This window comes from Jaculus jaculus, chromosome 18 (genome assembly GCF_020740685.1).
Source record: "Jaculus jaculus isolate mJacJac1 chromosome 18, mJacJac1.mat.Y.cur, whole genome shotgun sequence".
Lineage (NCBI taxonomy): Eukaryota > Metazoa > Chordata > Mammalia > Rodentia > Dipodidae > Jaculus > Jaculus jaculus.
Window position 1 is genome coordinate 43,199,849 of NC_059119.1, and position 27,960 is coordinate 43,227,808.

General features: G+C 38.8%; 1 protein-coding gene across 4 annotated transcripts in view; it reads left to right on the forward strand.

Annotated features, from left to right (window-relative positions):
• The window catches only part of Nrxn1 (neurexin 1), a 450,130-nt gene that overhangs the window by 284,102 nt on the left and 138,068 nt on the right, over nt 1-27,960 (forward strand). For 2 of the 4 annotated variants that reach the window (XM_045137745.1, XM_045137742.1), the window contains exons 4-5: nt 23,028-23,117; nt 24,526-24,845. In XM_045137745.1, the coding sequence (XP_044993680.1) occupies nt 23,028-23,117; nt 24,526-24,845 (410 nt within the window). The remainder of the gene's footprint in view (nt 1-23,027; nt 23,118-24,525; nt 24,846-27,960) is intronic. The other 2 variants (XM_004660157.2, XM_045137743.1) reach the window with 1 other exon arrangement.

Consider the following 27,960-nt stretch of genomic DNA (forward strand, 5'->3'; position numbering starts at 1 on the left):
CTGTTGACACAAAAATTCCACCATCCCTGAGACACTGAGAAATGTTATTGAGAACAAGTGGCCGAAACTCTTGTTTCTTCTGTGTTAACTGTCATTTTGTGCAGTCAGTTTTGCTAGCCCTTTTGGCCTATTCTTACTGATGAAGCGCAGTGACCACTGTATTGAGTAGTATGTTAAAAATAGCTGCCTAAGTATCCTAGCTGGCTTTGAAGAGAGTAAGTCCAAAGACATGAAAGGCACATTGTCAGGTTTCTTTCTGGCTCTCACATCTTTAGATCTTCCGTGACCTGGATGAGACTTCTCACATGTGCTGTAGGGAATATTGGTTTTTCTTTGCTGGTTCTTGTTTAATGCAATGTTACCCTGAGGTGGTGGTGGGATTTGGACTTTAGATTTTATGCACAGGCAAACACAGATAATGCAGGTATTTTCTCATGGCGCAAGAACATCTTGTCAACAAGGCTGAGCTGTTCCGTCTATAAAACTGAAGTCTTGTAGTTTGATGATAAGTTGCCCTGTTGTTTCATTCTTGTGAATTTATGGGAATATTTTTCATATTTCAAACTAGGAATCTTGTGAATAAGAGCTATTCCTGACTTCCAAACAGTTATCTTACATTTGATGCTATCTGCTTCCTAGTACTGTTTGCCTCATTGCCTTTGAACCAGGTTCTCATAAATTAAATTAAAATAAATTAATCGTTGTCCATAAGATATACGTGGAGGTCAGCCAATGCGAGTCAATATTTATTAACCATTGCTATGTCTGAGAAATTTTGGTAAGTGGAGTGTACCTTATGCTACAACATACAAAATAAGATCGTATTTCCCATATTTCTCTGATCATCTTCGTGTCCCTCATTACTGTTCCCAATGTATACTTTGTTTAGCAATACAAATTCTCATTGTGATAAAGGATATTCAGATTTTATTCCTGAAACATATTTAAGTTGAGTCAGGATATGAAATAAATTGATATGCATAATCAGAGTAATGAACAATAAAGAGATCAATTGTCACAGTCAATACAAATTTGAATTATAAGTCAGTGAAGTGGAAACAGTAAAAATAGCTGAATACTTATCCAGGTATAGTGACTCATTTTTAAAATCCCAGAATTAGGGAGCCTGAGGCAGGTTTGCCACAAGTTCAAGGACAGCCTGAACTATAGGGTGAGACCCTGTTGAGAGAGACAGACAGAGGAATGAACAGAGAAAATAAAGATTAAAGGCCAGATAAATTACATTTTTAATATGAGGCTTTCAATGAACTTCAAATGATTTTTCCATGTGTGTATGGTTGATTTTAATAAAACTTCTAGTCCTGTGACAGTGCTTTTACAACTCAATTATTGTCCAAAATTGTCTTTCTCATATCTTGAAGTTAATAATTACCTGAGTTTAATGGAAGATAAGTCATGTTCCCAACTCAGTGACCAGCCTCTCTAATAACACTTTCTCAATAGACCAGTTTCTCAAAAGCTTTTAATTTAATTGCCCAGAAATATTGATATATTTTATGATGAATACAGGTAACACTTAGTATATTTGTGAATGATGTGGCAATGAAAAATGCAGGCCTCCTTTTTTTTCTCTCAAGTTTAATGTCATCATTTTAAACCAATCATGAGCTAGGCTCATGCACTTCATGTCATTTCCCTTTGGCCATCCATCTGCCTACTTCCCTTTCTTTTTTCTTTTCTTTTTTTTTTTAATTTATTTGAGAGCGACAGACACAGAGAGAAAGACAGATAGAGAGAGAGAGAGAGACTGGGTGCGCCAGGGCTTCCAGCCTCTGCTAACGAACTCCAGATGCGTGCGCCCCCTTGTGCATCTGGCTAACGTGGGACCTGGGGAACCGAGCCTCGAACCGGGGTCCTTAGGCTTCACAGGCAAGCACTTAACCGCTAAGCCATCTCTCCAGCCCCTACTTCCCTTTCTTTATGAGCTCAGAAATATATCAGTAGTCACCATTACTTTCCATTTATTTCTAGACAGCAATGCCAATGTTCCCAAGGCCGTAGAGTGTTGGAAAGGTTAGAATTCCATACCCTAGTGTGAAGGGTCTAGATAAGGTACAAAGTTCAATAGGCAACATGCTCACTTGTAGACATGATATAGATCAGTGTTCCTTGACTTTGTTTAAATTAGTGCCTCTATAGAGCTCTGATGAAGTAGAATGCAGTATCTTCAGAAAATATAATGTATTTGAATTAAACATTAAAGTATGCGTATGACTTTTAGGACTTGTAGCTCAATATCTATAAGACTCTTTACCTTAGTCAGCACCTTTGTTCCAGGTGACATTTGTAGGTGGTGATATTTTAGAGGAAAATGAGAATCATGCCCTAGCAAAATTTAGCTACCCTTTATGAACCTTGTCATATCTTTTAGCCACAGACAGCCTTTTCAGCAGAACCTTTACCAGCTCATATGAAATAATATTCCTTTAATCTAATAAGACTGACTTTTATATTTTATTTCATCCTTGTGACCCAGGTTTGATTACCCCGTACCCATATAAATCCAGAAGCACAAAGTGGTGCATGTATCTGGAATTCATGAGCAGTGGCCAGAGGTCCTGATATACGCATGTTCTTTCTTTCTTTCTTTCTTTCTTTCTTTCTTTCTTTCTTTCTTTCTTTCTTTCTTTCTTTCTCCCTTTCTTCTGTTCTTTCTATCTCTCTCTGTATCTCATGGCTTGCAAATAAAAAAGTAAAATGTTAAAAAGCCTTGACATTGTATACTTCCTGACAGGATTCACATTTTTGTACTGTCTACAAGATCCATAATCTGTTTCTAATCGTGACATGCCCAAGCGGCCGGACACTCACTTGCACCCTGGGCAGGCATCCGGTGCATGGATGACAAGGAGAGACAGATCAGAGGAGACTGGGAAGACACGGCATTTAGTGCCCCGCGGGGTCTGAGTCAGGGTCCAGAAGAGCTGACTATTAAAACGGCATGTTGCTTTAGAGGATTACGAAAGCGTTGCTGAAGTCTCTAATTCGGCGTTGCGGGGAAGGGGATGAAAGGCACCTCAGGCTCTCACTGCCAACCTCTTGCAACTTTCTGTTCATTGTTAATTAGAATAATTAATAATTAAATAATTAATCATTAAATGCCCTACACCCATGCAGAGCCTGTTCTTTCTGCCTGTTTCTTTTACATTGTATAAACTTCACTCTGCTTGAGGGTCCAAAAAAAAAAAAAAGATTAGAAATGATTTCCACTATAAAAACAAAACAACAACAAAAAAACACTTTTGTTCAATTACCTTCATATCACAATGCTCTCCAGGAAAAGACAACTTAAACAAGAAAATGTCATTTTTTTTTTTTTTGTAGGATTGCTAGTTCACATGTATTTGTTGTGAACTGTATGTTCCCATGTGATTATTGGAAAAGTACATTTATTCTTAAGGAATACAAACTTCACTTTGTTAACAATCCAAGATCTCAACAAACCTAATATTATAGAGGTTTCTTAATTAAAACACAATGACATAATAAATGTGAAAGCTTTTGCAGTATGAAGCATTTAAATAGGACATATATTAAAATTTAAATTGTGATGATGAATATTTTGTGTCATTTTTAGCCTCATGGGTAGACTAGTTCCCAAAGACAGACTTTTATCTCAAACATTTTAAAGTCTGTTTTGTTTTGGGGCTTATGAATATCCCTGCATGAAACACTGCAGCTGAGCTCCCCCAACCCTGGGTATCTGAGACTGACTTTCTTCGCGTTAAGTTTTATTGGAGTCATTCGTCATCTTGAGCACATTATCTACACTGGTGGCCTGATGATTTAAAATGTCCATTGAGAATCCAAAAGAGAATATACATAACAGAAGCCCATCTACATCTTACCATGTGCATTTTCAATGAAGTATTTCGGGTGGATTTATGAGACATAAAACTAGACAGAACAGAAGAACATTTGGTTTCATTTTTCTAGATTGTGTCAACTAATTGATAGCATGCTATCATAATTTTTCAGGGTCACCTTTGCTGGAGCAGTTTAGAAGTCCAGGCAGAGACTTCAGTCCTCTCATTTATTATTTTTACTGTTCTGGTTGGCAGAGGACTTGGATGAAAGTGCAATTTATGATAACAGGAGAAACAAACACCAGAGAGCTTTTTAAAATGCACAGGTTTGCTTTGCTGACAATAGGGATAAACTGGTCACTATTACAGTGGGAGGCAGACTGGGGGATAATTAGGCAAAATCTCATGCTATCTGGAAATGGAGTTCAAAGACGTCTAAATCCATCGCCTTAACTCAGGAAAGGAAACTGGTGTTGCACTGGCATTGGGAGAAGAGGAAACAGAGCTCGCTCCCAGTTCCAGGTGCCCACAGCACACTTTAAAAACCTCACCTAGCATAGGATGTCACATGTGCACCCGCTGATTTGAACAGACAACATGGACCTTCTACACTGGCACTGGGCTGTAAAGTATACATTACAGTGTGTCTACATCTCCTTAAAAATTTATGTTAAAATGCACAGACTGATTAATATACATACATACATACATACATACATACACACACACACACACGTGTGTGTGTGTGTGTGTGTGTGTGTGTGTGTGTGTGTCATAATTTTTGCTGTTTCTTATTTTGAAAATAAGTACAAAAAAAATTTACTGCTGGTCCCTACCAGATAAGATAACACCTAGACCTTTGATGTGTTGAGACGTTGATACCAATTATTTTGTTTCTATTTGCACTGCTGGGATAAAACCCAGAGCCCAGTCAATGCCAGGCAGGCTCTCTGCCATGCACAGCCAAGCTGATCATAGTTCTTATTACCTCTGTTCAAATCTTTGAAGGCTATTTGAAAGCCCCTTGTAATTCTAACATTCTTACAATAATGCTGTTCCTCTATACTGGTTAATTTATTATATTTTTAATCTACATGTAACAAACAGTACTCAGTCCAGGTTGTACATCTCTCCACTGAAGTTGATACAGGGAATAGGAACCATACCGCAGGTTTCCAAACTTCAGACAAACCCTGCAAACTTAAGTGCAAGGGTAAAGCCAGGATGGCTTGAGGTTAAGAGAAGTCTCAGGATCAGAGAGCCTGGGTTCAAGGCACAGATCAAATACAGATTATCTGAACTGGGCCATTCGCCCTAACCTCTCTATCTCAACGTCTTGACATGTGAGGCAGTGTGTAGAGAAGGCTCTGATCCCTGTGAGGCGGCGTGTACAGAAGGGTCTGATTCCTGTGAGTCAGTGTGTACAGAAGGCTCTGATCCCTGTGAGGCGGTGTGTACAGAAGGCTCTGATCCCTGTGAGGCGGTGTGTACAGAAGGCTCTGATCCCTGTGAGGTGATGTGTACAGAAGGCTCTGATTCCTGTGAGACAGTGTGTACAGAAGGCTCTGATCCCTGTGAGGCAGTGTGTACAGAAGGTTCTGATCCCTGTGAGGCGGTGTGTACAGAAGGTTCTGATCCCTGTGAGGCGGTGTGTACAGAAGGCTCTGATCCCTGTGAGGCGGTGTGTACAGAAAGAAGGTTCTGATCCCCGTGAGGCGGTGTGTACAGAAGGCTCTGATCCCTGTGAGGCGGTGTGTACAGAAGGCTCTGATCCCTGTGAGGCGGTGTGTACAGAAGGCTCTGATCCCTGTGAGGCGGTGTGTACAGAAGGCTCTGATCCCTGTGAGTCAGTGTGTACAGAAGGTTCTGATTCCTGTGAGGTTGTGTGTACAGAAGGCTCTGATCCCTGTGAGGCAGTGTGTACAGAAGGCTCTGATCCCTGTGAGGCGGCGTGTACAGAAGGTTCTGATCCCTGTGAGGCGGCGTGTACAGAAGGCTCTGATCCCTGTGAGGCGGCGTGTACAGAAGGCTCTGATCCCTGTGAGGCGGCGTGTACAGAAGGCTCTGATCCCTGTGAGGCGGCGTGTACAGAAGGCTCTGATCCCTGTGAGGCGGTGTGTACAGAAGGCTCTGATCCCTGTGAGGCGGTGTGTACAGAAGGCTCTGATCCCTGTGAGGCGGTGTGTACAGAAGGTTCTGATCCCTGTGTGGCGGTGTGTACAGAAGGCTCTGATCCCTGTGAGGCGGTGTGTACAGAAGGCTCTGATCCCTGTGAGGCGGTGTGTACAGAAGGCTCTGGTCCTTGTGAGGCAGTGTGTACAGAAGGCTCTGGTCCTTGTGAGGCAGTGTGTACAGAAGGCGCTGATCCCTGTGTGGCAGTGTGTACAGAAGGCTCTGGTCCTTGTGAGGCAGTGTGTACAGAAGGCTCTGATCCCTGTGAGGCGGTGTGTATAGAAGGCTCTGATACCTGTGTGGCTGTGTCTTCACAACGCTCTGATCCCTGTGAGGCAGTGTGTACAGAAAGCCCTGGTTCCTGTGATGCACTGGGGAATGTATGCTCTGGTCCCTGTGATGCAGTGTGTAATGTAGTTAGGTTGACTATACTGCGATCTCTGCTATTTCTGAGGCTGTGTGTATAGTAGCCTCTGGCTTTCCTCAGCCATGGTTCTTCTCCCTGAGTCTGTGTATACCATACTCCTTCCTTACCTGTTTTTTGTTTTCTATGTATTCAGGTACCCCCAGCCATCTATGATCTGAAAATATCAAACTGGACACTATAGAAATAAGAATTTCTTGATTTTTTCATTTTTCACTATTCTGAGTAATGTAGTAAAATCTCTCCCTGCTCTTCCCTGTCTCAGATATGAATTATCCCCTTTTTCAGAATCTGCACCTTGTATACTACCCAGTACATCCATTAGTCAGTAAATTGCCGTATTGGTGATTAGACCTAAGCTGTTGATATTACAGGGGTAGTGTTCTGCTGCCCATCATTCTTAGTAAAGTTACTAAAGTATAATAGTAAGGATGCTGAAAATTCTAAGGCAATATGTTGTGATAATATATTAATATTATGACTGATGCTCTTAATGGGTTACTATGCCTAATTTATAAATTAATCAGTCTCAAAGCATCACTTGTAAAGATGTAATTTAGGTGAGATTATTGGTACAGAAAGTATGGTTTGTAAAACTTTAAATGGAGGAGTGGCTAGTGTGATTTAAGGTTGACTTTACTCTTTATAGAAGGGTAAAATGGCTGTGTGTTGGAGAGTCATCTGGGTTTTAATAAATGAGCATGAGGGAGACCATGCTAGCTGGTGAGCAGACCCCTGGGCAGAGGTATAGCCTCTGAGAATTTCATCAGACTCCCCTTAGTGGGAAGACAGGGGTGAACACCAACCTGAGTTTTGGTTTCCTGACTACGTGACCTGATGGGAACAGGCACTGGAAGAGTATCTGTTCCTTTTCACCGAGCATGCCAGGCTTCCCAAATATTTTGCCTAGGGTCAAACCATCAGCATGTTTCCTTGCTCTGTTTCACATACCAGCATCCAATAAGCAACATAAAAGTTATCATCCAAACAGGCACAATTCCAAGGGAGTAAGAGAAAGTCTTCCTGGTTACTCCTGGAGTAAAGATAGAAACAGACTTTCCAGGCTCTCTAGAGCATTTGCCAAACTTGTCCTCAAAATGCCAGGCATGCTGGTAGAACTAAGGCTATTATTTACCTTTATACCTGGATAGACTATAATTTGTCTATTAGTGATGTTACAGTGGGGAGTGGGAAAGCTGAAAGGCTAAATTTAGAATAGCAGTTGTTACCCGATTTGAAAGATTTTCTTTTTCTTTTTTTATCCTTATAAAATATTTTGGTATAGTAATGTACCTTAAGTCATTTCTAAATCTGTGCTTGATTTCTCCTTTGCATATCAAAGAGTCACATCTTAATTCATACAATTATTTTAAATGTTTTTTTTTTTTTTTTTTTTACTTCTGGATCAAACATATACTTTTCTCAAATCCTCATTCTGAAGTAGCATTGTGTCTAGACATACAACAAGAAGAGCATAAAAAAACATAGGAAAAAGGATACAATTCCTGAATGTGTTAACAATAGACTCAGGTCTTAGGCCCATTCATTTCTTTTATGCACTGAGACTCACACTGTACCTTGAGTCTCTAACGCAAATCTACAAGCCTCACTTTCTCCCCATGTTTTAGTGAGTGGGCTCAAAGATCTGTTTCACCCATGGAGGAGCAGAGGAAGCAACAAATTACTATGTCCTTCAGGAGTCTGGGGTAAACGTAGGAGGAAGGATGAATTAGAGAAGTAATTTTCATTACTAGAAATGCCATCTTTCCTAACACTAAACATAAATTGCAGAACTTCACACATGTGAAGTAAATGGGAGATGAGACATACGATGCTAAAAATTAAAAAAAAAAAAAGGCCACAGTCTAGTCTAGAAGGGCAATAAGCACATCTGTTAACTTATGTACCCATTGTAGGGACCGTGAATTATAAAGTACCACACAAATGATATTTGTCTGTGTGATGAAGTGTTTTTAATAATCTGCGTAATGATCCTAGTGAATAAAGTCATAGGTCTCTGCCTATACTGCGGCAATAGAAATTTTTTTCAGAGGCATCAAGATGTCTTGGGAGTCAGAGACATCACATTGCTTTCCACTTCAAGTCTCCTGGGCTCTCAAGATAAGATGAGAAGAGTTTCTGAGTCTATGACAACAAGGGAAATTAACTGTCTATTTGGATGAAACCCAGAAAATTCCTGCCTGTGTTATCTATAGGCTATAGTTTAATGAATGCTTAGTAAATTTGAATGATGCTCACATATAAACTTTGTTACTAAGTTTCTAACTCTCCAAGCCCTCTTAGCCATCCTCTGCCTTCTTGTTTTGTGTTGTTAAGATCATACTTCTGGCTACCCCATGTGTCAAAAGCTTTATTGTTAGGTCAACAAAGCACACTAGTCACTAGGTACAGTGTTGGACTTTCGTTTCCACTGATTCTCCTGTCAGTTTCCCATTGCTATCACTTTCTATCTGTGCTGACATTATGCTAGTTTCATCAAGCATCTGTTTTGTTTGTACAGGCAGGCATCTTTTCTTATCACCTATAAACCATCTGCATTCTTCTCCACTCCAATGCTTTAATCCGGCTCATGTGCAGACAAGATGCATATCATAAAGAATTGTTTTCATCATCTTCCCCTGCTTCTCCATTACTAGGCTGACTTACTACAAAGGACTACAAAAAGAATTAATATTGGTAAACAGAGATGTAGTATAGCATCCAGTGGTCTCTCACAGGTCTACTTTTTTATATACTGTAATGTTATTTTGTTTTTCAAATTTTAGTTGGTTTTTTGAATCATATATTTATTTGAAGATCTGATTTCTCTGATTCATATTTTTTCTAAGCATTTTGTTATTATCTTTTTTCCTTACAAAAGAAAACCAAAGATTACACCTTTGCTTATTATTTTTACTGTATTTATCATTTTAATTCAATACTTTGAACTTTTTGTTGTGTTATTTATTGAATAGACTTAAAAGCCCTTAACCTGCTGAAACATTAGAATGATCAGTTGCTGTACACTTGGACTCTCAGCTGCTTGGGAGGCTGAGGTGGGAAGGTCATAAGTTCAAGACCAACCTGGGTAATATCTCAGCACCCTCTTTTCCAGGAAAAAAATAATACTTGAAAATGGAAAGCTAAGGATAAGCTCAGTTGGGAGTGTGCTTACCTATCACGTACAAGGCCCTGGTTGTAAACTGTGATACCACAAAATCCCTAATGGCAACATGGAATTAAAATAGTTCAATGTTTAGTCAAGCCAAAACAACCGGTGTACTATATTTTTCCATGAAAGGTGGTGATGTTCTTTATATACATTTACATATACTTGAGGAAAAATATGTCATGAAGAGGAGTTTGTAGAGAAAATTTACCTCAACTGTTATGATCTTAAGGTACTTCTCAGACATTCTTATAGTACTATAGACTTTAGACATCAAGTTTATCAAACAAATCATTCTACATTACATGGGGATTGGACTGGAATCTAACTAAGATCTTTTCATTTCTCAAGGCATATGACTCTATTCAAGCCAGTTACACAATCATTTTAATCATCTACTATGTGCCACTAAGGTGCCCAGCTGCCTTGCATATACCCATCTTATTCTTTAAAATAATGTGATAAAATGGCCCCATATTGCAGATGTGATAAGACTTGGAAAAATTTGGTGACATGTCTATGAGTGTATACATTACTAGAATTTTAACCTAGGGGGTTTTCCTCCATAAAAATCAAACAGAATTAACTATCCTCCTCCATAAATCGTAATATGCTTATATTTTAAGTATCTGTAGCATGTCACTTAAAGAAAAGTAGTATACTTAAATAAAATTACTATGATGAGAAATATATCATCTAAAGTTACCCGTGCTATGATTTTCACATAAATTATTCTGACAACATAAATTATATTTAAAGTGGACTACTCTTGGTGTTATAGTGTGATTCCCTGAGCATAGTCATCAACTGAAGTTTCTTCCCTAAAAGTGTGGCAACATGAAATATTTTTAATATTAATAGCTACCCAAATAAAGCATTGATAGGTCTACTTGTAATAATAGCAGAACTGGGACTCAATAATGTCTTTATGGTTTCAGGCCAGAGATTTTTATTTTCCTAGAATAACATTTTTGCAGTCAGTAACAAGGGAAGAAGAGGAAAATTAAACACACACACACACACACACACACACACACACACACACACACACTTTTAATGAATAAGTATCTTTGGGCATGAACTCCGTTGATTGCCGTGTAAAAACATACTCTTTTCTATCCATCGTGGTCTGTTTTGTGATGGAAACCAGCAACCTTTTCCTCAGTCATTTCTCAGCGTTTGCCTATGATCTGTTTCTTATCAGATGCTCAAAGATTTACTAAAAATGAATTAGCAGCCCTACGCGTTGTATTGATTCCAAAGTTTTCTGCCAAGCTGTCGTGGCGTACCTCCCCAAATAGTCACGCTTAATAAAACAAGTTGACGCCACAGCTCATTGTGTTGTTAAATTACTTCTGTTTTTATGCTGCATCGAGGAGAAAAGGAATCATCACTCTAGGGCATAACTGTTTCCACCAACAATAAAAGAGGATCCAGTGTGAACGCTAGACAACACCACAATCTGGGATTAAGGAAGGCTATAATTATGACTTCATCCTGATACTGGCTGCAGATTCTCTGTGGGAAGGCCTGCGTGGGCAAAGGGACCTGGAAGACAATGCTTGAGGAGGTGTAGTCCACTAATTCACTCAGTAGCCCACTCAAGAATGTTTATGGAAGAGCCACCATGTGCTTGGACTTCTGCTGGGAAAACAGTGGTGATCAAAAGCAAAGAGCCTCTGCTCTCAGGGTGTTTGCAATCTAACGTATCAAACATACATCAAGTACCTCCTGGGGCTAGAGTGTAGGAGCCAGGCCAGTGACAGAGAGAAAGTGTAAAGGGACCACAGAGGCGATTTTGTAGCCCAGGTGTTACTTGGGCTATGGCACAGAACTAGACACTGAAAAGACACTGTGGTGTTGAAAGCGATTATCATAGGCATATCCATTTCCAGGAATCCCATCTTTCCTCCTTGGGCAAGAGCTCTGCCTTCCTTCCTTCTCTTAAATTCTATCTGTAATCTGACAAAGCCTATCTACAATAAAAGAAAGTGAATGTCTGTTTCTTGCTAAAGACGCAGGCTCCAGAGATGTTAGATACAAGTCCCCACAATGTCTGAGGAAAGTAAAAGCGAAATCCAGGTTTGTCTTTAACTTCTTCCAAAAATGTCCCCATGTAAAACTCAGGCCAAAATGTTTCCTGAAGCCTGATTGCATAGCTATGTCTACACTGTTGAATACATGAGCAATCCTGTGATGGTCCCTTGTACACAGAGATCAAGTCTTTATCCATCTATTGGTCAGGGTCTCGCTGTCTCTGAGTGTCTCCGTCAGGGTCCATCATTTGTATCCAAGCGTCACTGAGCTATGTAGCCTCCAGGTCTTGAATTGGGCTTCTAACAAGCATAATTCCTCAGTGATAATAATCAGTAGAAGAGAGTTAAACTTCCAACAAATTTCATCAAATCTTGACTAGAAGGTAATTATTCTATTCAAGCAGTCTTTGCTGGTTGTTTTATTTATTTATTTATTTTTTTTTTTGCACAACTCTTTGGAAATTTACCAAAATTAACTATGACCATTTATAATTATTTCCAATGTTTAGCTTTTTTTTTTTCCTCAGGCAGGTCCTAAGAATAGAAATTAGCATGAATAAATAAAAGCTAGCTTGTAGGATTTAGAATTTTAGAAATGGATGCAATAAACCTTTTCTGATTGCACAGTAGTTGACATATTGAGATAACCATATCTTTCCTCAAGAGACTCTCACCCCTTGGAGTCATGAATGTGTGTAGAGAGTTGTTTTACCCATTGTTGTTCTGTTGAGTTGTTTGTTTAGCACTGGGAATGTCTATAAATTAGAAATCACACAATAAGGAGATTATCTCTGTCAATAAAGTGTTGGCCTTGCAAGCATGAGGACCTGAGATTTTTCCCCAGAATCCATGTTAAAAAAAAAAAAAAAGGAAGAAAGAAAAGAGCAGGTGTGGCGGCAAGCACTTGTAATCCCCGCAGTTGCGGAGGACCCTTGGGCCTTGCTGGCCTGCCAATCAAGCCTACTTGGAGAATTCCTGGCCAATGAGAGATCCTGTCTTAAAAGTAGTGAGTGGTGTCTGAGAAATTGTGTATAAGGTTATCCTTTGGCCTCCACACACACTCCACATACACACATGAGCATGTATACCCCCCCAAGACATGTGCACACACATGCAGTTATACACAAGAAGAAAACTAACTTAAAACTTAAATGGACAGTCATCTGTACTAATGAAGACACAAAGAAAATGATAGTAACACAAAACTCCTCTTTTGTTTCAAAAATGTCACATGCTGATATGAAGTGTGCTGAAATTCCTGAAGCGAAAATTGTACATAATCAATTACATATAATCATACTCACACCTTTCATTCTGAAATCTATTGAATTATCTTGTAGTTTATCAGTAGTGGAAAAAATGCAAATTGGGAGACGGTAGTTGTGCCAACCAATTCAAGTTTTTGGTACAGGCTTCTCTGATTTGTAGCATAACCATGAAAAAACACAATGCATTTTTAAACTAAAACCAGTAATCGAAATGGAAATGTTATTGACATTAGCATAGTACTTTACTGAAACTCTAATTTAAGAGTACTTATTTCTAGACTAATTTAACACTTTGCAGCAAAATACTATCACATCTTAACACGTAAAATCTGCAAATAAGTTTACAGTGACTAAGCTATTTTAAAATAACTTAACATCATCTCCATATAATTTGCTAGTACTGCCATGACAAATCGCCACAGACTCTGGCATAAACAGACACTTCTTGGGCTGGAGAGATGGCTTAGCCATTAAGCGCTTGCCTGTGAAGCCTAAGGACCCCGGTTCGAGGCTCGGTTCCCCAGGTCCCACGTTAGCCAGATGCACAAGGGGGCGCACGCGTCTGGAGTTCGTTTGCAGAGGCTGGAAGCCCTGGCGCGCCCATTCTCTCTCTCTCCCTCTATCTGTCTTTCTCTCTGTGTCTGTCGCTCTCAAATAAATAAATAAAAATTAAAAAAAAAAAAACAAACAAAAAACAGACACTTCTTTTTTCTTTTTCATTGCTCCTTAGGCTGAAGGGTTGGGGTGTCAACAGGTGTGGATTCTTTGGAGTTATGTTTCCTTAGTTTAAAGCTGGTCACTTTCTCAGTGGGCTGTCCTTGGTTTTTCCTCTCTTCATAAACCTCCATGCTGTGTCTGTGCGTTCAAACGTTGTCTTCTGAGAACAAAGTCAAATTAGATTAAGATCCACTCTAATGGTTCATTTTAACCCATCAACCTCTTTTGAAGGCCTCTGTATCAAATATAGTCACATCACAGTCAAATGTACTGCATAGTTAGGGTTTCATCATACAGACCTTGAGGGTACACAGTCCATCGCGTAGCTGTTACTGAGTTGTGTGAAGGACATTGAAAGTATTTTGTTGTTGTTTGAGGTAGGGTTTCACTCTAGCTCAGGCTGACATGGAATTCACTATATAGTCTCAGGCTATCCTCGAACTCACAGCAATCCTCCCACCTCTGCCTCCCGAGTGCTGGGATTAAAGGCTTGGGCCACCATGCGTGGCTCAAAAAACAAGGTATCTTTACTCAAGTTAGAAACATGGGCTTAAATGACTTCAGGAAATATTGTGATAGTTAGGACTGAGCTGCTGAGTTCCCAGTTTTTCTTCCCAGTGTGTGGATATGTTACAACTGAATGGATGTACTAGCCTAGCAGAGTCAAGAATGAGTGCGCTGACCAGGTCCAACAGTCCTTACTAACAGATCACCGGCTCAGCTTGTTAAGACAAATGTATGAATCGATTCATTACTGCTCCTCACTGTTCTTCATTTATGCTCTGCTGGAAAAATCCCAGGAAGCTTCAATTCAGGGGAAAGTGTCAAGAGCAGAAGGAAATTCACAGGAGATCCTGAAAGATGCAACAGACATTTTGTCATCTGGACTTGTTGTAATCTTTAGGACGTTGGATCCCAACTGATGATCTTCCCCCAGCCTAGAAATGACAAAAGCCCACTTGCAAATTTTGGTTGGTTGAGAACTCACCCGAGCATGAGGATGAGAGATGAACCAGAAACAGTGTAATTTGTGTGAACGAAGTTGTTTGACAGATCCAAGAAATGATTTACTTTGATACATGTTGGTCAGAAGGAGTGTGCAGAGTGTAGCCGCTGATTTCAGACTGTTAGCTTCTCTTTTGATTTTTCACTTTTTCCTGCTTCTTGCTGAAAGTTTCAAATGAGGACTCAGACCGCTTTTCTTTTTTCTAACATTCCAGTGCCCCCTTCCCACCTTCTTAACTACTTTGTGTAAAACCGAAATGTTCTACATCCTAACCTGCGCCTGCCTGTCTCCTTTGAAATGGCTGTCAGAGCCATGACAGGCTCCAGTGGGCGGTAGATGGAATCCAGAGAAATGACTAGGTAGTGAGTGAAGTATGTATCTATAAGCTTTTTATAAAAAAGAGAGAGAGAGAGAGAGAGAGAGAGAGAGAAGCTTATTATATCAAGCAGATCAGAAAAATGTAATGGCTTAATTATAAAGATCCCCACAGATGACAACTGGAAGACTTCATAAAATTGCCTAAGCACCATAAGATAGTTTTGGGAAGAAGAAGAAAAAGTACATGCCAAGTCAAAGATTTCACTGCCTTCTAAAGATATTTGCCAAGCGGGAACCAACTTATGGTTCTCTTGTTTGTCACGTCTCTAAACTCAGTTCCCGTATGAAAGCCCAGCGCAATCCCACACTGTTGCCTAATGCTTGTCTATATGGTCATCCAATCCAGAGCCTAAGACCAAGCTCATTAGCTTTGGAGGCTCCCCTTGAGACCATCCAGCCCACCAACTCCGTCACACATAGCATCTGCTTCCTTTGAAAATTAATACGTCCCCCTTTGCCACGACGTTAGGGTTGTAGCATTCTGTTTGAAGCTGATCTCTTTGAGGCATCAATGCATGGGTTTAAATGCCCATTTCTCATTTGTCTAAACTACTTAGACCAGAAGGAGATTTTGTTGCCATGCCCTTGGCCTGAATAGTGAAGGTATGCTAGCTTTATTCCCTCTGTGTGATTCCCCAGCAACTGCTGGGGGAAGTGAAGTAATTTTGATAAAACACCTATGAGTTTCAGGACACTGCTGATAATAAGGCCAGCTCTCAAGCTGTTATTCACCCTAAGAAAGAAATACACATTTATTTTCTACTCTTAGTCACACTTCCCTCACCTCCCTTCATAGGATCAGGCAGGTGAAAAATAGTTTCCATGATATGACACATAGGGCAGGTCATGACAGATATTAAACAATGGCACTGCTACTAAATGAAGGCAAATATTTCTCAGAGCTTACTAAGTACCAGGCCCTGTGTAAGAATGACCTATGTCAATATGCTTACCAGTACCGTTTTAATCCTGATGAAACTAGAGCCCAAGATGCCATAGTCTCCATGCATTGTTGCTGGGCCAGTCAATAACGAAGCTGCGATTTAATGTGGAGGCATTCTCTTTTCACAGTGAGGCTGATCATATGGGTACTGATCTTCAGGAAATAATTGCTGATGAAGTAAATACATTTTGGGTGCTGGGCTAATGGCTCAGCTGGTAAGAGTACTTGCTAATAAATAGAAGAACCTGAATTTGATTTCTGCACTCATGCTCAGAGTGGGCAAAGACAGGAGGCTAAGTGGGGTGAGCTTGAGGTTTGGTAAGGAAATGACATGCAAGAGCAGTAGAGGAGGACACTTAGTGTCCTTTACTGTTCTCCACACATGTGGTCATGTGGACCCCTTGGACTCACACACACACACACACACACACACACACACACACACGGGCATGCACCATTATAATCTCATGAACTACTTACATACTCCAAAACAAGTTAGTTTAACAATTTCAACTATAACTCAAAATGTTCACTTCATATACAAAAATTTTTATTTATTTATTTTTGTATTTAAGAGCTTTCACCTTTTATAAAACTGAAGGGGGCTAACAACGACCCAGAAGCCTGTCCTTTCAACATTCAAACCATTTAATCTTAAATAATTCGTGCAGAGTTGGCAGACCCCGCCTTTCTAACCGAAAACAACAATTTTCTGCGTTCAAGTTGCAAGTGAATAGAAATAGATTTAAATCCATGGAAAATGAGATTGGAAGGCTCCGCTTAACGGGCTCATTTTCTTCATGTGAGGACAGTGAATTCTCTGTGCATGCATCATCTACAGGCCACGTCCACTTCTGCATGAGGTATTCCCCGATTCCCTTCTCCAAAAAAAAAAAAAAAAAAAAAAAAAAAAATCTACATTTTAAGAAGACTAGATGAGAAGCCAAGGTTGGTGTGCATGGTAGAAATGCCAGCTGAACCACAGTTTTCTTTTCAGACATCAAGAACTGGGAAAAGATGGCTTAGTGATTATGAGTTCTTATTAGGGCATGTAAGCAGAAATGTTATGGCATTATGAATTAGAACCATGCTCAAGAGTCCCACGTCTGGAAAACAACAAGATGCCCTTTGTGAGGGGCATGAGGCTGTTCTTATGTTTCCTTTTGTGAAAATTTTCTCTGTTTAGTGATGTCTGTCATGGCTTTGTCTATTTTTGTAGCTGTTAAATTATTCTTCTGTCTTAAATGCTACATGGAGAGCACAAAAGGCCTCTTTAGTTTGCATGATAACAAATCATGACCTTTAATTTATCAGAGTAGCTTTTGCATTTGGTTATCTGCTTGTCCTTGTTGCTTTTCATTTCTCGCTGCTGGTTTTTGATAGGCCAATCCCGTCTTTTGTCATGTAAAAGCTTAGGGAAATGAGTATTCTATAAATAAGGCAATGAGATCCAACATGTGCAAAGGCCATTTTGTTTGTCGTTAATCTGGTGGTACAATACGTGAAGCGCTTTGAGTGTAAGTCGCTAATAAGAATGAGTAATTCTATAAACTTTTGTGTCAAGGGACACTAGATATCTTAATTTAGATCCATATGAAAGAGGGACTTGAAGAAATTTCTCAAGCCAGTTAGAGACGCAGTAAGCTTATATCATCCAAGTCACCAGTGAACTCTGCAGCTCGTAGTCGGCTTTCGATGCCACTATTGCAGCAGTCTCGCAGGAGATACTGTTCATGGGATACAAAGGTCTGCCGCTTCACAATGAGCTGCTTACGGGCTGCGGCTCCGGGTGGTAAGTGAACTAACTGAGGGCCCGTGGGTCATATCATCGCATCATGACACTGTATTTAATTTAGAGAAAATGTTTGTCTTTGTTCCTAAAGGAGCAGTGGGTGCAAACAAAATATGTATAAATATTTTACTGATAATGCAGCACTAAATTTTTTTTAAATGGCCCACACCAACATCCATTCTTAAATATATTTTATTTATTTATTTGAGATAGAGAGAGAAAGAGAGAGGATGGGCATGCCAGAGCCTCTAGCCACTGCAAACAAACTCCAGACACGCGCACCCCCTTGTGCATCTGGCTTACGTGGGCCCTGGAGAATTGAACCAGTATCCTTTGGCTTTGCAGGCAAACACCTTAACCACTAAGCCGTCTCTCCAGCCCCAATTCTTGCAATATTTTTATTTAATTTCTTTTTTTGCATTCTATTTATTTGAGAGACAAAGAGAAAGAGGCACATAAAGAAAGAGAATGGGCATACCAAGGCCTCCAGCCCTGCAAAGGAATTACACACACATGTGCCACCTTGTGCATCTGGCTTACGTGGGTCCTAGGAACCTAGGTTCTTTGACTTTGCAGGCAAGCAGCTTAACCGCTAAACAATCTCTCTAGACCAATATTATTATGACGTATATGTATCTTTCAAATTCTTGACGGTTTCCACCATACTTTAGTCAGTAGTTTTAAGAGTTTGCTTATGTCTCATGGCATAAACATTGTATTCATTTCTCATATCTATAATTATTTCAGAGACTACATTTCATGGCAAAGTATGTTTATTGAAAAACAAAACTCATATAGAAATGAATAGCTTTGTGAAACTTAAAAGAAGGATCCACTATCAATCCTCTGGAGATTAATCTCTATATTATCAACACACTGATACGCAGCCATTGTCTCACTGAGCCGAGGGAGGTTGCTCTCTATATGTATGGTACTTCGTGGTTGACCATACCTGTAATCCATTGCTGTCCTGCTCCATTTCACATAGTGGTTAATTGCATGCTTATGGCAAGTTATCTATTTTATGAAACTGACTTAGACTTGTTATTTTTAAACTTCCCTTTGTTTCACACTGATTCCCCCCCCCCAGCGTGCGCCCTTCCATTGTCTAGTGCATGTGATGTGCTGATGGACACTTGACTCAATGCTTTCATCAGAGCACATCCTTCATGCTTATGAATTCACTTTGATGGGTCAGATGGCTTTTCTACCATCTAGTCCAGCTATTGTCAAGAAACAGGAGCTTACCAGTTGGAACTACAGAAGGCGATGAGATATGGACAGAGAAAGGAGAGACAGATGTACAGTAGAGTTCCCTAGCAGCAACATGAGAACATGGGATCTGGAAGTGGGTCGAAGGAGAAGCAGAGACGAGAGATGAGCTACTATGAAGGAAGGAACAAATACAGAGCCAGAACAAAAATAGTCTATTTATTTATTTACTTTTACCATTTTTTGAGGCACGTGTGTGTGTGCAGTCCATGTGGTGTGTGTGTGGGGAGGCGGTATACACATGTGAATGATGACATGTGTGCCCATGTGCACACTTTACAGTGTCTATGGGAAGACTCTGAGTGTCCACCTCTACGGCTCTTTAGCTCCATGACCTCGAGGCCGAGTTTCTCTTGCTGAACGAGGAGGAGCTGCTATTTTTCTATCAGACTGGTGAGCCAGCAGGCCAAGGATTTCTCTAGTCTCTATCCACTTCACACCTGGCCTTACAGGCAAGTGCAGCCATGTCCACCTTTCCACATGGGTGCTGGAGAGGGAGATCATGTCTTCATGGCTGCACAGAGAGAAGGGTGAGCTGCTGAGCCATCGACCAAGCACCCAAGATTAGTTTTGAACACGTTTCAGAGCTCAGGCTCTCTTTTCGCAGGCCAGTGAAATGCACTGGGGTTTTGACTCACAACTTAGACCCTCTCTCCTTTCCAGCTTGTCTCTGGACAGGGCCGGTAGCAAACCATTAGGACACAGTAGATCATTGTGAGCACAACTTGTCTTCCAGGAGAACGGGAATGTTTGGAACCTTTTATGTCTCAAGGTGCTGTGGATGGCATGGCTTGGTCATAAAAGGAACAAATTAATTTCTTTTCTTCTCTGGATTCTCAACTGTACTAGGTATTATAATTTTACTTACCTCTGCCTCACCATCTTACCTTACGAAATGTAAATGATAATAACAATGTCCTTGGTAAATCCTAAAGGATTTGTGAAAGAGCGATGATTTTGTGGGCCCATGAAGACAATCTCACTCCCAACATTATAGGCAGAACATATATAGACATGTTCCATCATACAAGGGGCTCCAGAGATTGGATCAAACATAAAAATTTCATCGAAAACATTTTAATTTTGTTTCATTTAAAAATTTGCTTCTCTTACTGTTGATTCGAAAGGCAAAATTATAATTGATGAAAGAGGAACAGAACACTAAGAAAGACATTCCCAAGAATGAGCTAGAAAAGACATACGCCAACATAAAACAAAAGGAGCCAGTAGTCTCGTGGCTGAGAAAAAATGGAGATGAACTAGGAGTAAGGGATGGTATGTCAAGAAGTTATAGCTACAAATGCCCAGAGGCAAGAAAGAGGAGATTTAGAAAAGCTGGAGATCACCCCATGGGGCTAAGTGGAGGGCAAGTCAAAGGATGGCCAGGAGATGAGGCAGTGAAGGTAGAAAGAGAACAGACCACGGCTGTCCTCAAACAACTCATTAAAGGCCTGAGGTGTTTGTCCTGAGGGCTGTGGGGAGGGTGTACTAGTGGCATCCTGACATGCTCATTGATGTACGGAAGTGAGTCAGACCCACTGCAAGGAGACACAGGCTCGTAAGAGAAACATATATCCTGGCTTTGGAAGGTGTCATAGGGAATATGCGCCTTTAGTGATGATGGGAACAAAATAACTCGAGGAAGCAACAAACCATAAATTTGTTAGAAAAGGTATGCCACACAAAACGGCAAGGAATATTGACTAACGGAAGTTCATCAAAAAAGATGTGTCTTTTTGCTTTAATCCCAGTGCTTGGGAGGCAGAGATAGGAGGATTGCCGTGAGTTCAAGGCCACCCTGAGACTACATAGTGAATTCCAGGTCAGCCTGGGCTAGAACAAGACCCCAACTCAAACCACAACAACAAAAAAAGATGTGTCTTTCGTGTTTAATATTATTTATTTGCGAAGAGAGAGAAAAAGAATGAGCATGCCATGACCTCTTGAAACTGAAACTGAAATGTGCCATTTTGTGCATCGGGTTTTATGTGGGTACTGGAGCATTAAAACCAAAGCCAGCAGGTTTTGCAAGCAAGCATCTTTAACCTCTAAGCCATATCTCCAGCCCAAGATATGTGTTATTTTAATGTATTCTCATTTGATTTTCAAATTGTGCATGTGAAACATGATTATTATATAAATCACATATAACACAAAATCATATACTTAAACAATATTTTTAATATATAGGCAATCACACAGAACACAAATTCCATACCCATTTTAAAAGTTAGATAGAGTTGGATTTTTTTACTGTATGCATCCTTCAAAAAATGATTGTTGTTAAAAATACATTTCTATATGTCAAGTACTACTTATAGTATTTACATAACTACATAATACAGATAAATACAAATCAATGTTTATATTAATACATGTATATTTGTCGCAATTTTGAAAATTGCATTTTATATTGAATATTAACTTTTTGAAATATTTTGTCACAGTGACATTTGAAAGACACATTGAAACAATCTAAAGGTTAGCTCTTTTCTTTTTCTCCAAAGGCAAGTTTAGGGTCTGTTCACTGTGGTATCTTATCATCAAGAAGTGAAAGTACTTTATAAGCAAATCTAAATCTGAGGGGGGGACAGTTCATTTTCTTCTCTAGCACAATGTCACAGTCCTTTAATATAGGTAACACTGTCGTATAAGGTGTTGTTTTTTTCTTCACCTCTTAGTCTTCATCTGAGCTATTGCCAAAAATGCCTTTGCCCAAAATTCTATTTTAGAGGCTGGAGAGCTGCCTTAGCAGTTAATATGCTTGCCTGCAAAACCTAAAGACCCAGGTTCGAGTCCCCAGTACCCACATAAGCCATATGCACAAGGTGGTGCATGTGTCTGAAGGAGTTCATTTGCAGTGGCTAGAATTTCTGGCTCTCTCTTTCTCTTTCTCCTTCTCTCTACCTCTCAAATATAAATAAATAAAGAAATTAATTAATTAAAAATGCCATTTTAGCTCATTTTCACAGAATAGAGAAACTCTTCCTTATAATACACAATGTTGAGCTCAGGGTTCGCAGCCAATCTTCTTTCTAAGTGCTTTATAGATCAAGAAAACATTCATTTATTTGCAAGCTTCATTCAAGGTGAATTTGAATAGTGTTTCTAACAGACATTATTTAAAGACAGTTTTATGTTTTATTCACAGAAGCAAGGTCATCAAGGTCATCATTCAGTTTAGATCTATGAATAAAGCCATTATTTATAACTTATATTAGTACCTTAAACTCACATATTTTTTTCAGAGTAGCTTCATAAAAACAGCTATTTTAGTATATAAAAACATACATGCAATTTCTTCAAATGTCACATGCTTCAACATGTTAAGCTTTAAATGAAAGTATAGGACACTCAAGGTTACTTTTGTCAAAGCCTTTTCCTGAAACGTATTAGATGATATGTAATCTCCTATTATGTCCTAGCGATTATTAAATGAATTTCTATAGGATACACAAGAACTGTTTGGACTTTGTGGTTTTTCTTAAATATATTGAATAAGGCAATATGTTTTCAGGACAGGAAATAAAGTATGCTGGATTGATTTTAGATGATTTTAGTGTGCCAAAGATGATGTTAAGTTTGGTGTTCATACATGATGACTCTGGAATAAGAGGTTGAATGTATTTGGAAAACTTAAACCTGTTACAGCTGAACACGTTTAACTAGTTAATAAGAAACATCAAAAAGACAAAACCCTGAGGTCAATGGGCATTTTTTTGTAAAGCTATTATATGCTGTTTAAATTGGTTGTTCGGGTCTGTCTATAACATAAGTTCAATAACCTAGCTCAAATGCAGCTTTCTAATTTTCAATTAACGTAGGAATAATTTTGTTTGCTAAAATAAAATAAATGAATGGATGACAAGTCGGAAACATGAAATGTTCTAGGTAGAGCTTTTTAAAAATTCCAAATTTCAAAAAAAATCATGTGGCAACTGTATAGCTCAAGCTTTAAGTATTAACTTTTAACCTTTGACCTTACAGATTTTAACCAATGAAATGTCTCTTTAAACTTTAAAGGAAACAATGATAACGAGCGCCTGGCGATTGCTAGACAGCGAATTCCATATCGACTTGGTCGAGTAGTTGATGAATGGCTACTCGACAAAGGTAAAAAACATTGATTAAAACTTCAAATAAAAAAATAATTTGAACATAACCAAGTAGTACGTCATTGTAACACTAATAAACATAAAAAATAAATTTTCCGTAAAACTAAATTAAAAACAAATTTAAAACAGTAAAATGTAGATAGTAATATCTGCATACCGTGTATAATAATTTCTATACATTTTTAGAAGTACCAGCGGTTTAATAATATCACCCAGTTAACTTAAGGTTAAAGGGACTGTTAAATATAATCCACTAACTCAATCTATGAAGGTACTCATCACAGTAAGCATTAACCCAAAATGATAAATCATTTATAGATGATATTCCATGTGCCAGCCTCTAAATTATTAACTAAACATATGTAGTTCGGATATCATTATCATGGTCCTGAAAAAACAAAACAAAACAAAACTCTTTGTTTAAACTCTAGGAATCTTAAATAGTGGGCAATATGGATTGCCAGTCAAAATGAAGTCCCTTTAACGTTTGCCCTACTTAAAACTGAACTTCAAGTTGTGTGCATGCTTTTTGTGAGCAGAGAGAAATCTGCTGAAACTGGATTCTCAGTTTGCTGCTAATGGCCCTGCTGCTCAGGTCACTGTTTGATAGAAATGTGTCATGATTGCTCCATGGGTCTGTATGTCATTCCTGAAGCCGCTTTTTACATCTGAAGCTTGTTTTTTAGTTGTTTTTTTTTTTTGTTGTTGTTGTTGTTTAATTTTTTTAATTTGTTTCGTTTTGTTTTGATAGACTTGCTGAAAGCCAATCAGAAAAATATTTTTGGAACATTTTTTGTCTCTGACATGCTCAGTGTAAACCATGCATTTCTTTTCAGTGTGATTGCCAGAAAAAAAAAAAAAAAAGAATAATTGAAATAACAATGGACTATTGTTTTCAAAAAAAAAAGTTTCTAAAGAGTACCATGCAGATACCTGTGGGCAATATGTGAATTTTGAAATTTTACTATAAAATTAAAAATTAGAATTTAGCTTCTATAGATTAGTTTCCTTTAGAAGTGATTTTAGGATGACAACTATTAGAAAAGTCAGCTATGACACACTTCTTAAATTTAACAATTTAGATTTAAGAAAACCATAATATTAAGCTCTGAAGGACAAAGAGAAAAAGGGTCCACTAAATCTGATTTGTACTATGGATATTTGATTGGTCTTTTAGCAAAAGCACCACATTTACAATAAGTTGAGAATTTATAAGTATTTGCCAATAATTATGCATTTCATGGACACCTCATTTATAAGCAATGAATTATGAGTCAAATGTATCTCTTATAGTTTATTGCTCTCATTATCCACCCCATGAAAGATGTGTTATATATATATCATCCTTTGTAGAATGTAGCGTTCACAATCAACAGTTTTGCATGTATGTAATATTATTTTTACAGGGCGTCAGCTCACAATCTTCAATAGCCAAGCAACCATAATAATTGGCGGGAAAGATCAGGGCCAGCCCTTCCAGGGCCAGCTCTCTGGGCTTTACTACAACGGCTTGAAAGTTCTGAACATGGCAGCAGAAAATGATGCCAACATCGCCATAGTGGGAAACGTGAGACTGGTTGGTGAAGTGCCTTCCTCTATGACAACCGAGTCGACAGCCACTGCGATGCAGTCAGAGATGTCCACCTCGATCATGGAGACCACCACGACCCTGGCAACTAGTACGGCTAGAAGAGGAAAGCCCCCCACGAAGGAACCCATCAGCCAGGTGAGCTCGTGGGAGTGACACTTGCATTTTGAGTTGATTATGAAAGCAGGTGTTCTGTCTATGTAGGTGTCTTTTCTAAACGGATTTTCTTCCTCCTGATTTCACATGCTTTGTTGAGACTGCTGAACGCCATGCTTTTAGTCTGGACAGTAGATGAGTCTTTGTTGTCCACTAGAGGTCTGTGAGTTGTTAGCTGGACTCAGTGACCTTGGCTTAGACCAGGTGGAAATAAATTGTCTGCTAATTATGCAGAACCTTCTGTTTTGTTTTTAAGATGAATGCAAATTAGCGACTTATTTGCAAAGCCAAGATTGTTTAGGCTCAGCTCTTCACCTAAATAAAACGAAACTTGATCTTTGGAAAGATGGTGTTTGTGGGCCATAGGGACGGCTTAGTGCTTGTAATACTGCTACTGTATTTTGAAGTCTTACATCAGTAGGTTGATAGGCATGTGGCCACCATGGCGAATGATAGGCCTACTTTCCACAATATTATCTGAATACACAAATGTATGCTAAGTTAAGATCTCTTGAGCTAAGATGTCTTGCATGATATGAAACTAATTGTCCTCACCTAGAATTCACTTTGCTGAGCTCATTATTAAGTTTGGTGTCTGAAACTACCAGGAAATAGAATCTTTAAAGATGGCATTGGTGCAATTTGCAAGTGTATAGATTCCATGAAGAAATACTGTTGGTTGCATCCTATGGATTAAGTACAGATTTAGTCATTGCCATTATGTCAAAGAACACAGAAAAAAAAATATTTTGATGAAATAGTGTTTGATGCTGTTGAAATGGAATTAGATTCTTTTATTAGTCATGTCTTTGTAAGGGTCCAAGAATCGCTGAAGACCCTGGACTCAAATAGTAAGCAAAAGCAAAGAGTGCTTATTCTGCAGAATCAGTCAGCATGCATTGGGTCAACCATTCATACAAAAAGGTGACCCTGAGAGGAGCTCACAGTCTCCCTTTAAGCACAGCTAGAGAAATTTTGGTGGGCTTAGTCTTTTCTAACATGATTGGCTAATTTGAACAGTAGTTGTACTTGCGCCCTTTTGATTGGTCCTAAGGATTCCTCCGGCTGGATCTAGGGGAATTTCCTGTGGGTTAAGTAATTTTTACAATGATTGGCTAGGCAAGCAGCAATTACAGTTGTGCATCTCTGATTGGTTGGAGCAGAAGGGTTGCGAAAGGCTGCATGTCTCTAGGAGCTGACTCAGCCGCTGGGCCATTATCTTTTCCCGCCACATGTCAGGATCACTGTTGAGTAAAGTCCCTCCCTTTCTCAGAAGTCTTGCCTGCCTCTCTGGGAACCTGGAACTTGCCTAGTTAAGGTGGCACCTTATTGAAGCCTGTCATGGTGTCAGTTTGGTCCCTTCAGTCTTGATATTTGTAGTCTTTATGTAGTTGCGGTTGTTAATTCCATTATTCAAAATTGTTTCATTTTGCTTTTAATAGTGAATGCCTTCAGCAGGAGCCACATAAAGGCTTTCCAGTTATATTATCCTCATATATCCGTAGAACCGTATTTAAAGGGATAATAATGGTAAAATTATTTTTATGACTGCTTTTAAGTCAAGGTTTGAAATAGTGTAAGAATCAGCTTTGGAAAGAAAGCAATGGAAAGCAAACCGTGTTTGTGTCATTTCTGTGCATCAAGATCGACTTTAAAGGAAAACAAAATCCATTCTAATTTCTGAATAGAAAATTTTACATGGAAATTGAGAAGAGGAAAAATGTCCTAGAAGAAAAATGAACCAAAATTACAAATCACTTAAATTCTTACACGTGGTACAGTGTCACATGGCACATTGTGCACACATGTGAAGCCGTTTTCTCCCATCTATGTTTTTCTGTGATTCCTTTCCTATTTGCACTGGGTCACAATCTAAACTGGACTGTCATAGGACATCTAGCAGCATGTATTCACTGATTGTTTACCCTGGGGACAGACAGTAGCTCTAGCATGAGGAAATATTGGTAAAAAGAAGCAAGTGCCCACACCCACTTGGAATCACTTAGCAGATTGCCTCTATTGTGTTTTGATTTACAAGTTTGCTGGTGATATCATGACATGTGGCTCTTAGGAGAAAGAAAGACTCCTGATTTCATATAGACTCATGTTCATTCACAGCCTTGCTAGAGATGTGTTTTAAATATTTCATTATGGATTTGCTACCATTGTTGATTTACTGTTCAGCTAACGATGACTAAGATATTGAAGTGAGTCTGGGATGGGAACAATTGAACACAAATAAATTAATAGACTATTTCCTTTACATAAAATAGTTTATAAGTGAACATTCAAGTCCATTCAAAGTTGGAAGTGTTTCTGTGAATACAATTTGAAGTATTCAGCTATTCTTCTTAGTTGTATGGTTTAATTGCGAATGTGCCCGCATCAACCACCTGTGACCCAATAGAAGGACAAAATGACTAACATTTTTTAATGGTATTTTATATATATCTACTATATATTGGGAATTTGTTAATGTACAAAGAGCTATCTGATTGAAAAGATAATAAATATGAAGATAGAAATAAAATGTATGCATTTTATAAATTAAAACAACTGAAAATGGTTAACTATTTATTAGTTGACAGTGAAATAGTCTCTTATTATAACACATTACAAGTTTCAAGGCAGAGGTAGTTTATGGATGTAAACAATATAATCAATTCATAATTACTTGGTTCATTTGAGAGGATATTGACTTAAAAATTAGAGGGTTCATTTTAAAATAAATATTTCAAATCTGTGATTTTCATAGACAAATAATAGGAATCAACTAACTCAGATTAATTTGTGCAAAGCTGCAACTTCTACCAATATTTAATGGTGGCGATAATGTTTTAAGGTTTGAAAATCATGTTTAAAATTCTTTTACTATTGATATCTGTATGACTATAGGAAACCAAGCAACTGGTGCTATAAGGAGAGGAAAATCTTTATGAAAGAACACAATTTATTTATTTATTTATTTATTTTATTTTTATTTTTTTTCGAGGTAGGGTTTCACTCTAGCTTAGACTGACCTGGAATTCATTATGTAGTCTCTGGGTGGCCTTGAATTTATGGCAATCCTCCTACCTCTGCCTCCCAGGTGCTGGGA